The sequence below is a fragment of the Heterodontus francisci genome, chromosome 5 (assembly GCF_036365525.1).
Source record: "Heterodontus francisci isolate sHetFra1 chromosome 5, sHetFra1.hap1, whole genome shotgun sequence".
Taxonomy (NCBI): Eukaryota; Metazoa; Chordata; class Chondrichthyes; order Heterodontiformes; family Heterodontidae; genus Heterodontus; species Heterodontus francisci.
In genome coordinates, this window is record NC_090375.1 from 34897029 (window position 1) to 34909334 (window position 12306).

The window sequence follows — 12306 nt, forward strand, 5'->3', positions numbered from 1 at the left end:
CAAAAGTGCATACTCAAAAATCTACTTGATGTGAAACAGCAATACTTTGGGCTGGATTTTGTTCTGAAGACAGGGGTCCCGGCGGCGGGCCAGAAGATGGGAGGGTGGGGGGGGGGGGGGGGGGGTGGAGGGGGCGGCATGGTGGAGAGACTCTGCCACGGCCCTGCGTTAGACCCCCGTTGCAATTCCATGGTGGGCAATCAATTAACTGCCTGCCATCGGGAACTCAATCCTTTTAAGGTAAGAGTTCCTGCCTCCGACAGCTGCCAGCCAATCGGAAGGCCGGCTGCTCTGCAGTACCAGCAGCCCCACTGGGAGTCAGAATATAAAGAGCAACAGAGAAAGGTTAATCAGGAGAAAGAAATTAAAGTATGAGAGGAAGCTAGCTAGAAATGTAAAATCAGATAGTAAGAGTTTCTACAGGTATTTAAAAAGGAAAAGAGTAAGTAAAGTGAGTGTTGGTCCTTTAGAGAGTGAGAATTGGGAGTTAATAGTAGATAATAAAGAAACGGTGGATGAAATTAACAAATATTTTTCTTCTGTCTTCTTTATAGAGGATACAAAAACATTCCAGCAATAGCTGTAAATCAGGAGGTGGAGGGAAGAGAGAAATTGGTGAAATTACAATCACCAGGGATGCAGTACTGAGCAAGCTGATGGAGCTGCAGGCTGACAAGTCCCCGGACCCTGATGGGTTTCCTGGGGTCTTAAAAGAGGTGACTAATGAGGTAGTAGATGCGTTGGTGTTAATTTTTCAAAATTCGCTAGATTCCGGAAAGGTTGCATCAGACTGGAAAGGAGGAAATATAACCCCTCTATTCATGGAGTGGGGGGAGGCAGAAAACAGGTAACTATAGGCCAGTTAGCTTGACATCTGTAGTGGGGAAGGTGTTAGATTCGATTATTAAGGAGGTTATAGCTGGGCACCTAGAAAAACTCAAAGTAATCGGGAATAGTCAGCATTGTTTTCTGAAAGGGAAATCATGTTAATCCAATTTATTGGAGTTCTTTGAAGGAGTGACGTGTACTGTGGATAAAAGAGAGCCCATTGATGTACTGTACTTGGATTTCCAGAAGGTATTTGACAAGGTGCCACATAAAAGGTTATTGCACAAAGTAGGAGCTCATGGTGTAGGGGGTAACATATTAGCATGGATAGAAGATTGGCTGGCTGGCAGAAAACAGAGAATATGCCTAACTGTGCCCTTTTCTGATTGGCAGGATGTGACAAGTGGAGTCCCGCAGGGGTCTATGCTGGGGCCTCAACATTTTACAATTTATATCAATGACTTAGATGAGGGAGTGATGGTTTGGTAGCTAAATTTGCAGATGACACAAAGATAGGTCGGAAAGTATGTTGTGAAGAGGACATGAGGAGGTTGCAGACCAATATAGATAGGTTGAGTGAGTGGGAAAAAATCTGGCAGATGGAGTATAATGTGTGAAAATATGAAGTTGGTCACTTTGGCAGGAAGAATAAAAAAGCAGAGTATTACTTAAACGGAGAACGACTGCAGAATTCCGAAGTGCAGAGGGATCTAGGTGTTCTACTGCATGAGTCACAAAAAGTTAGTATGCAGGTGCAGCAAGTCATAAAGAAGGCTAATGGAATGCTATCCTTTATTATGAGAGGAATTGAAAATAAAAGTAAGGATGTTATGCTTCAGTTATACAGGGTATTGGTGAGACCGCATCTCGAATACTGTGTTTTGGTCTCCTTATTTATGGAAGGATGTAAATGCATTGGAGGCGGTTCAGAGGAGGTTTACTAGATTGATACTTGGAATGAGCGGGTGGTTTTATGAGGAAAGGTTGGATAGACTGGGCTAATTTTCACTGGAGCTTAGAACAGTGAAGGGAGACTTGATTGAAGTATATAAGAGCCTGAATGGTCTTGACAAGGTGGATATGGAAAGGATGTTTCCTCTTGTGGGGGAGTCCAGAACGAGGGGGCACTGTTTTAAAATTAGGGGTCACCCTTTTACGACAGAGATGAGGAGAATTTTTTTCTCTCAGAGGGTTGTGCGACTTTGGAACACTCTGCCTCAGAAGGTGGTGGAGGTAGGGGTCATTGAATATTTTTAAGGCAGAGGTAGATAGATTCTTGTAAGCAAGGGAATCAAAGGCTATCGGGGGGTAAAGATGGGAATGTGGAATTCGAGTCTGAAACAGAAAAGCCGTGATCTTTTTGAATAGCTGAGCAGGCTCGAGGGGCTGAATGGACGACTTCTGCTCCTAATTCGTACGGTCGTATGTTCGTATATAACATCGAGGAGACAGAAGACCTCGGGACAGTTGAGTGAGGTTGGTTCGGCAGGCCCTGGAAAAGTAGGATGGGGGGGGGGGGATTAGTGAGGGTGGGGGGTGGGTACTTCCTGGGGGAGGGGGCACTGATTGCCACTGGGAGGCCCTCCTGTATTGCTTCCAAAGGAGGGACCACCCGTCCCTGCCCTGACCCCGCTAGGGGGCCGACAGGTTTTACCTGGCAGAGTGTCCCTACAATGGCAAAACCCTCTGCTTTCCATTAAATTGAGGCCGTTAAGTGGCCTTCCTCACTCCGGATTAAATTGGAAAGTGCCAGGAAGGCAATGGGCACTCCACCCCCGCCTTACGACGCAATTTTATGAACCCCCTCCACCTCCGTTCCCGTCCCAAGGGAGCCCATAAAATTCAGCCCTTTGTTTCCCATTAGTTACTTTCTCATCTCTGAAAAGACTTGATAGAATCTTTTTTGTTGTTTGGGGAGAAATGTGAGCTAGAAAATCTATGCTTTGTGCTGGTCAATAAGTTAAAATTACATATACATCTTTCATTTAACTAAACAACCTTTACTGAAGGCGAGTGGGAAGGAAGAGAAAGATTGGTGCAGGTGACTGAAGGTAAGTTTTGAGAAGGCGCTTGAAAATTCAGAGAGATGTAGCTTAGTGAAAACTTTATGAAGAGAATTGCAGAGCACTGGAGCTCCCAAACTGGTTGGATAATGTTTTATGGAAATGGCTTGATAAAGTGTTTTAATACAATTCATTCAAAGAATTGTGTGCTGGCAAACAAGGAAGGTGGTACTCCTTTAGTGGATTTTTCTCCTTGGTCCCTTGAAGTTTCTCCCCACTGTGTCTCTCTTACGAGAAGAAATCTATTAATGACTCTCTGTAGCCAGAAATGTGAGGAATGCAAGAGAGATGTGAGGCAGAGAGATGATTTGACCTCTGATCTCTCAACACATGGCACCAGATTCCAATTGCTATCTCAAATATATAGATCACCACATCACAGCAAAGCATGGCAGAATATCAATCAGCACACTGCTCTCATTATTCAACAATTAAAGAATCACAACGTTTACTTGACATAAGAACATGGGCTCCAAAACTTGACTGGAGCAGTCAATGCCTCTGATTCAGTCCTGGAATTGCCAATTACAAAATACTGACCTGGAGGGGCAGAAGGTGAAATTTCAGGGATTCAAAGCCAGCATGTTGGGACCTCACAGAGGTGCTGGTTTTGATGTAATGCTTGTGAAAACATTTAGCCTGGGAAGAAAAGGAACCACTGGGGAGATGGTTAGAGATTGTTTGGATATATACAGGCCAAAAACGAGAGGGGAGGTGCAATTGGAATAAGCTGCTATCAGCACTGAAATTGGATAAAATGGAAAAGAATGAATTTATTAACTAGAGAGGAGGCAGGAAACTGCTAAAGACTAAATAGTGAGAATTTGGATAAAATCACCAAACATTCCAATTGCTTTAAGACTTACATTCAATATAATGTATTGGATTGAACAAAGGGTTTTCTTTCACCCCAACCTGCCCTCAAATTTTGTGATAAAGACATCAGACAGGATAATGTTGAAAACTGTTCTTAGCAGGATTGTAGCACAGGGTTTTCATGAACTGATTGCAGAAACTGGAGTACAAAAGTGGAGTTCCTTTATCAGGTAGGAAAGAGTTTCCTAATTTCAAAGGATTAATTAAATGTAAATATTTTTGGAGGAAGGGGAGGGGTGAGGGTTTTAGACTTCTCGCTCCCTTTAATTCTATCTTTTATAGAAATTGCTAGTTTTAATAAAAAGACTTTTGACATTGCTCACTTTCCTGGGTTTACCTTGTTTTCCTGGTTGACACATGCAACAGCCTCGATGTGGCCCCTCTCATTGGTCAGGTAGTTGAGGATTTCTTCCACGACATTGATATGACAGTGTCGGACTGCAATGTGCAATGGATTCTCTCCATCCTAAACAAAGAAGCAACAATCACATAGTCCAGTTCTTACTTAAACATTGGCTTACATACAGATCCCTGCTGCTGACCCACATTTCTAATGACATTCCTTGTGATTGAGCTGACAACCATATCAAGTCCTACAACCCTCCAACATCTCTGCACTCCTCCAATTCTGGCCTCTTGTGCATCCCATGATTTTCATCGCTCCACCATTGTTTAGGCTCTAAAATTCCTTCCCTAACCCTCTTTCAATCTCTACCTTTCTCTTTTGCTTTAAGATTCTCCTTAAAAGCTACTTCTTTGACCAAGCTTTTGGTCACTTCTCCTAATAGCTCTTCCTTTGGCTCAGTGTCAAATGTTGTTTAACAATCGCTCCTGTGAAGCGCCTTGGGACTGTTTTACTAGTTTTATGTTGCTATATAAATGCATGTTGTTGTTGCTGATATGCTAATTTATCTTGTACTACTCTATGTCACTGAAAGTACTAGACAGCTGTTTTTATGTTGTGTCAGGAAAACATGCCGTGCTGAATGAGGATTTTTAATTCATTGGTTGGAAACTTACATTAAACTTTTACAAAGGAAATCTGGAATCCTACATATAACTTTTTAAAAACTGTCAGCTAAGATGGCCACCACAATTTGCATTGAAATTCCTCACATTCCAAGACATCGAAGTGGAACGCATGTCTAAAAAGTTCCCATCCAGGACAATAGCTTGAACAGTTGAGTAAATTGTCTAGTATAACCCTTGTTAACAAGACATTCAAAGCCATCTTGGTGTATTCACTAGTGGAGAAGTACCTCCAGGAGGTAAACATTGAAACAAAACAACTTGAGAGAGATTTGGGATTCTTACACTTTGGTCCTCATTAAAGTAAAAATAACCAAGAGAACCATGTGACAGTCTCCCTAGGCTGTGTGAACTTGGAGGTTTTGTTACACACAGCAGACAAGCTTTGAGAGCTAATCTGTGCAGAATCCCGTGGGGGCTGTGTGTGTGTGTCTCTCTCTCCAGGTAACATTGAAAGTTTCGAAACCTATCTGTAACTGTGGAACATCCAAGTCTACCATTGATACAAAAAGAGACCCCGTGAGAGAAAGCCACCTTCATCACTGTCTCCAAGAAACCCCTGAACCAGGTGGACCAGCTGCAAGTGCAATTCTACCAGCCAGAAACTTCAGAACCACGAATTTAGCTGGAAGACAACTGAATTACCAGACCCCACAGATTGTATATTATTTTTATTTGTTCTGGACTCGAATCCAATCAAACACTCCTTCATCACTCTGTAAGCAATTTGTGTGTGTGTGATTCTTGTGTGTGTGTTTTTGTGTGTGTGTGTGCGTGTGTGTGAAAGTTGAAGCATAGTTTATTATTTTCACTTAGATCAGGATTTGATTTTTAATTACAATAAACCAACTTCTTTCTCGTTTAAACTCAAGAAACTTGTCCAATTGGTTCTTTTATGATCATAGCATATAAACGGTTAACTACTCACTGAATTGGTAAACACATCAACTGTTTAAAAAGGAATAAACCCTGTTGCAGTCAAACAAGAAGAGGGACAAGAGGGGAGCCTTTCGATCACGTCACCTGATCGGAACAGAAATTTGCTGGCTCGCGCCTAGGATCGAAACCCAAAGACATACAAGAAATTGGAACTGGGAAACCAAATTGATCCCTAGCAAAACTTAAAAACTTCAATACAGGTTTTCTTGTGATTTTCACAGCACTAAAATGTCCATATTCGAGGCCAGCACCTTCCTAAACCAGAGTGAAGTAACTTGGGACAGGTTAAACGACCTATCTATTGAAGTGTTAAGGAATGTAGCTGGGCGTTAGGGGTTACTACCCACCCAAAAACTAGGAAACCCAAAATCCTGAAGCATGTAATTAACCATTTTGCACTTGAATCTGTAGGGGCAGCACAGTGGCGCAGTGGTTAGCACCGCAGCCTCACAGCTCCAGGGACCTGGGTTCGATTCTGGGTACTGCCTGTGCGGAGTTTGCAAGTTCTCCCTGTGTCTGCGTGGGTTTCCTCCGGGTGCTCCGGTTTCCTCCCACACGCCAAAGACTTGCAGGTTGATAGGTTAATTGGCCATTAGAAATTGCCCCTAGTATAGGTAGGGAAATATATAGGGACAGGTGGGGATGTGGTAGGAATATGGGATTAGTGTAGGATTAGTATAAATGGGTGGTTGATGGTCGGCACAGACTTGGTGGGCCGAAGGGCCTGTTTCAGTGCTGTATCTCTAAACTAAACTAAACTCAGAAACGAGTTTAGAGTCGGAAACGACAGGGTAACATAAGCTAAGATACAGCTAGAACAGAGGAGACTAGAATTAGAATTCCAAGAAAAAGAGAGAGCTTTTCAGAAGGAGAAAGAGGAATGGGAGTTAAGGCTGCTCGAACTAACTAGGGGAAGATCCAGTGCAACCAGTGAAGGTACGCAAGTGAGGGAACTACCCCTACCTCAGGACTGAGTGCTCAGCTCTTAAAGTTCGTCCAGCTGATTTCAAAGTTCAATGTGGGGGATGTGGAAACATTTTTCGTCTCTTTTGAAAAGCTTACAAAATAGCTGAAGCGGCCAGCAGGGAGCTGGACACTGTTATTGTAAAGCAAACTAACAGGAAAAGCCCATGAGGTTTACTCACTGTTGCCTGATGAGAGTTCATCAGACTATGAGACGACGAAAAATGCTATCCTGGGTGCATATGAGCTCGTACCAGATGCGTATCACTAAAAATTCCCGACCCTCCAAAAGCAGCCTTAACAAACTATTCAAAGAATAGGCAGTATTTGGACTGGATAAAACTCCACAAAGATGTGGTGGAGTTCAGTAAAACTTGCCACATGTGCCAGGTTGTGTGGAAGCCCCAACCTGCAATAAAACCTGCACTCCTAACTACCATACCGGCTTTCGAGAATCCTTCAGCAGAGTGCTGGTGGATTGTATGGGACGCCTGCCGATAATATAAGGGAGCCATCAGAACCTTCTCACCATTATGGATGTGGCTACCTGATTCCCAGACCATTCCCCTAAGAACTATCTCTGCCAAGGTAGTGTGGAGGGGCTAACCTAATTCTTTACCTGATAGAGACTGCCTGCTGAGATCCAGTGGGAGCAGGACACAAATTCCATGTCTGGTATCTTACAAAAAGCAATGGGTAATCTGGGCATAACCCAGCTAAAGTCCTCAGTCTGCCACACACAGTCACAAGGGTCTTTGCAGCGGTACCACCAGGCCCGAGGAACAATGATCAGGGCATACTGCTACGAGTGCCCCTATGACTGGGACAAAGGCTGGGATTTCTCCTGCTTGCCACCAGGGACGCACCCGATGAGTCCACGACTTCAGTCCCTTTGAATTAGTTTATGGACACGAAGTGAGAGTTCCATCTTAAACTAATCTATGAGAGGTTTTTGGGACGCAGGGATGAGCCTTCCATGTTAGACAACATCTCTATGTTCTGGAAGTGGCTCATGAGACCCTGTGCAATGGCTCAGGAGCACCTAAAAATCTCCCAGAGCTATGAAAAGGCAGGCAGATAAACATTCCAAAGCCAGAACATTTCAGCCTAGAGACCATGTGCTTGTACTACTCCCAATACAGGCAAACCTCTGATAGCCAGATCTGTGGCCCCTATAGAGCAATAAAGAGAATTGAAAGGGTGAACTATTTAATTGACACCGCAGATCTTAGGAAAGAACAAAGGCCGTGCCACATCAACATGCTAAACAGTATCACAGTCGGGAAGGGGACAACCAAGCCCAGGTCTGTCAGGCAGTTAGGACAGAGGAGGACATAAAAGACAGTGAGGATGAGTTAGAGGAGGGCCTGCAGTGTTCCCAAATTGAACCCCACTGTCTGGTTAGCCAAAACTGAAATGTTAGGAAAATTAGACACTGTACTCTCCTACTTAAATGCAGAAGAGAAGCTCTAAGAAGCTTTCTCACAGCATTTAAAGAAATCTGCAATGACAAACCAGGGTGCATAACCCTAACCCTACACAATGTGGATGTAGGAAGGACCCCTCCCATAAAACAGAACCCCTTCTGCCTAGGTCCCAGGAAACTGACATAGGTTCTGGAGGAAATTTGGTGTATACTGGAAAACAAACTGATTGAGCCCAGCCAGAGCAGCTGGGCTGGGTACGAAGCTACCATCTGTGGGATTTTGACTGAACGCCTCGAAGTCAGAATCCTCCCTAAACGTAACGATACCCTAGCGCCGCGGATCACTGCGCAAGCCTGATGGTTCAACAAGGCTCTGCATTGATTACAGGTAGGTTAGTGCGATGACCAGAACTGATTCCTACCTAATTCCCTGCCTGGAAGACTATATTGCTAGAGTAGGAAATGCCACCTACATAATCAAGATAGACTTACTAAAAGGTTCCCTTAAAACCCTGAGCCAAAGTGATCTCTGCTTTTGTCACCCCAGATGGCTTATTCCAGTGCCAAGTGATGCCCTTTGGATTAAGGAATGCCCCAGCCACCTTCCAAAGACTAATGAACGAGGTAGTAACTGGTCTACCCAATTGTGCAGTGTACCGGGATGATTTGATAGTATACAGTGAGACCTGGAGGGACCACCTAGACCAATTAGAAGCCCTTTTATGAAGGTTACAATTAGCTGGCCTAGTGGTCAGCCTTGCAAAAAGCGAGCTTGCTAAAGCTCAAGTAACCTACTTAGGGCATATTGTAGGTCAGGGGCGAGTGCTGCCCAGGCGCCGATAGATTTTCCTGTCCCCCACGACCAACAGGAAATAATGTGATTTTTGGGAATGTGTGGGTTTTGCCACAAGTTTGTCCCAAACTTCAGCACTATCGCTGCCCCACTGACAGACTTACTGCAGAAAAGAGCAGAGGAGTGTGGTCAGAGAGGTGCCAAACAACTTTTGAGAGGCTAAAAGCCATTCTAACCAATGAACAGGTGCTCGCAGCTCCGAATTTTAATAAACCCTTTAAAGTGGCAGTTGATGATAGTGACCTAGGGGTAGGTGCTATCCTGTTCCAAGATGATGAGTTAGGCATTGAGAGTCCAGTTGGGTACTTCTCCAAAAAATCAAACTGACACCGAAAAGAGTTATTCTACTATGGAAAAGGAAACTCTGGAAACGTTGCTAGCTCTGCAGCATTTTGAGGTCTATGCTGTTATGGTCAAGTGAGGAGGGGGTTGAAGGGCTTCCCTGTTTTCCCTCCGCTTATTTGACCACAACAGGTTTAAGTCTTTCTTAAAGTGGATGCATTAACCAATTCAGTAGGTGGTTGATTACTTACTTGCTATGATCATAACAAGAACCAATCGGACAGGTTTTCTTGAGTTAACAAAGAAAGAGGTCAACTTTATCGTACCTCAACCCAACTAATAAAATAATAAACAACTTGCCAACTTTCACTCACACACACACTCTGGAGGTTTACAAACACACAAATATGTTATGAGTGGGGAAGGGTGGATTGGTTGAGTTAGAGTACATAAAAATAAAAGGATATACAGTCTGTGAAGTTTGGTAATTCCATTGGCTTCTTGCTGAATTCAGTGATCCTGAGGCTTTCAGTTTGAAGAGGTAGATGACTGGTTCGATTGGTTTCTTGGAGATAGCGATGCGGATGATTTCCTCCAACAGGGTTTCTGATTGTAGCCAGTGTATGTAATGGTGGTCAGTCAACATGCAGGATTTGAAAGCTTTCAAACTGGAATGAAGAGAGAGAGAGAGAGACCCCCACTTAGGGTCTGCTCATGCCAGAGTCCAGTTGCCTCTCCTCTGCTGCAGAAAAAAAAAATGACTTAAAAGCATAAATGGGGAGAGGCTTGTCACATGACAGTCACTCAGTGATTCAAAAATAGCCATGAGCAGTATTTCTGCTTGCTGAACAGAACAAATTGTTCCTTTAAACTTCCTGGGTCTTGGTTCTTGCTGGGAACTGCACAGACATTCTGTCTCCCTCCTCACAGTCCTTTGCAATGTAGGTTACTGTGTAGCAAACTAGGTGATCATTTCAAGCTGCCAGCAGTCATCCTTTTTCAAAAATTTCTTCTTAAATTTCTTCAAAAAAATATAAAGTCCGATCTCCAGTCAGTGGACGAAAGAAAATTATCATTCAACAAAACACATTGGCGTAACAATGTCCAAATTGGATATAGAGAGACTATAGTCTACACCGAACATAACCTCTTAACCTTTGTGGAGAAATTCAAAAATCAAATGCAAGGCTATTTCGATGCAGCCAGGTTTTGAAACCCTATCACTTAAAAATTACCCACATTGCAGGAAAAAACAATGTGACAGATGATGCGTTGTCCAGAGTCTAACTCAACCCAGAATCATTCCAGATGAAAATTAAACCAGAGCCTAGCTATGGCAGTGTGATCTTGAGAAGTGAGTGTTGGAGAATGAATGTTTGTGTACAGTTTCTTTTCTTTACCTATGACCTTACAATGAAATGCTCCTGTCGTCACATTTAATTCCACGGGGAGAGGAGGTGTCAGGAAAACATGCTATGCTGAATGAGGATTTTTAATTAATCGGTTGGAAACCTACTTTAAACTTTTACAAAGGAAAGCTGGAATTCTACATACAACTTTAAAAATAAATGGCAGCTAAGATGGCCACCACAATTAGCATTGAAACACCACACATTCCAAGGCATCGAAGTGGAGATGCATGTCTAAAAAGCTCCCATTCAGGACAGTGGCTTGAACAATTGAATAAATTATCTAGTATTACCCTCGTTAGCAAGACATTCCGTGAGTGGGAAACCGCGAGAGCGGAGCCGGAGCATAAAGAGACCGGGAGAAAGAGCGAGAGTTCACTCAGTGAGCCGGCCTACCTTCCGGGAGCGGCCCAGATGAGCCAGAGTTTAGAAAAAAAAAGTCAACAGTGACATCACAGGAAAGCTGCAAGGTGATTGGTTGGTGAGTAACAGCTGTTAGGGAACAACAATAAATAGCTCAGTAAGTAACTAAAGTAAAGAGAAACGTCTACAGTTCTTTTTAATATAGTAGGTAGTGTTTTTTTGGGGGGGGGAATCAAGGTTCCTAATGTAAATAATCTAATTTTTGGGTAATTTAAGGGAGTAAAAACAGAGTGAAAAAAAAGAGTGACATCACAGGAAAATCGTAAGTTCATTGCTTGGTAAGTAAGTGCTAATTTGAATTACCTATTCCAAGTTGATTTCAGATTAAAGGTGAATAGGAGAAATATTTTGCAGATTAAAAACTAAAGACCAGTCAGAAATTTAAAAAACAAATTAAAATCTAATTAAATAAAATGGAGATGCAGGGCCAGGTGATGTGTTGTACCTGCGTGCTGTGGGAGATGGTGGACCCCATTGTGGTCCCTAGTGACCACATCTGTAGCAAGTGTTGGCTGCTCGAGGAACTCCGGCTCAGAGTTGATGAGCTGGAGTCTGAGCTTCGGACACTGTGATACATCGGGGGGGGAGAGTTACCTGGACGCTGTGTTTCAGGAGGCAGTCACACGCCTTACATTAACGACCGTGAATTCGGCCAGTGGTCAGGGACAGGAGGGTGTGACTATGAGTGAGGCAGGTAGAGGGATCCAGGAGGTTGTGTTGCAGGAGCCTCCGCCTCCTTGTCCAACAGGTTCGAGATTCTTGCTCCCTGTGTGGACTAGAGCAGAGACTGTAGGGAAGATGAGCAAACTGACCACAGCACCATGGTACAGGGAGCCATTCAAGTAGGGGGAGAAAAGAGAAATGTAATCGTTATTGGGGATAGTATAGTTAGGGGCATAGACACTGTTCTCTGTGGCCAGGATCGAGTGTCCGGAAGGCTCTGTTGCCTACCTGGTGCCAGGGTTCAGGATATCTCATCTGGGCTGCAGAGGAACTTGGAGTGGGAGGGGAAAGATCCAGTTGTCGTGGTCCATGTAGGTACCAACGATAAAGGTAGAATGAGGATAGAGATTCTGCTGAGGGAATATGAGCAGCTAGGGGCTAAATTAAAAAGCAGAACTAAAAAGGTAATAATCTCTGAATTACTACCTGAGCCACGAGCAAATTGGCAAAGGGTCAATAAGATTAAAGAGGTAAATGTGTGGCTCAAAGATT

General features: G+C 43.6%; 1 protein-coding gene across 6 annotated transcripts in view; it reads right to left on the minus strand.

Annotated features, from left to right (window-relative positions):
* Positions 1-12306, minus strand: part of trpn1 (transient receptor potential cation channel, subfamily N, member 1) — a 375819-nt gene that overhangs the window by 119605 nt on the left and 243908 nt on the right. For all 6 annotated transcript variants that reach the window (XM_068031339.1, XM_068031338.1, XM_068031337.1 and 3 more), the window contains one exon: positions 4105-4233. In XM_068031339.1, coding sequence (XP_067887440.1) covers positions 4105-4233 — 129 coding nt within the window. The remainder of the gene's footprint in view (positions 1-4104; positions 4234-12306) is intronic.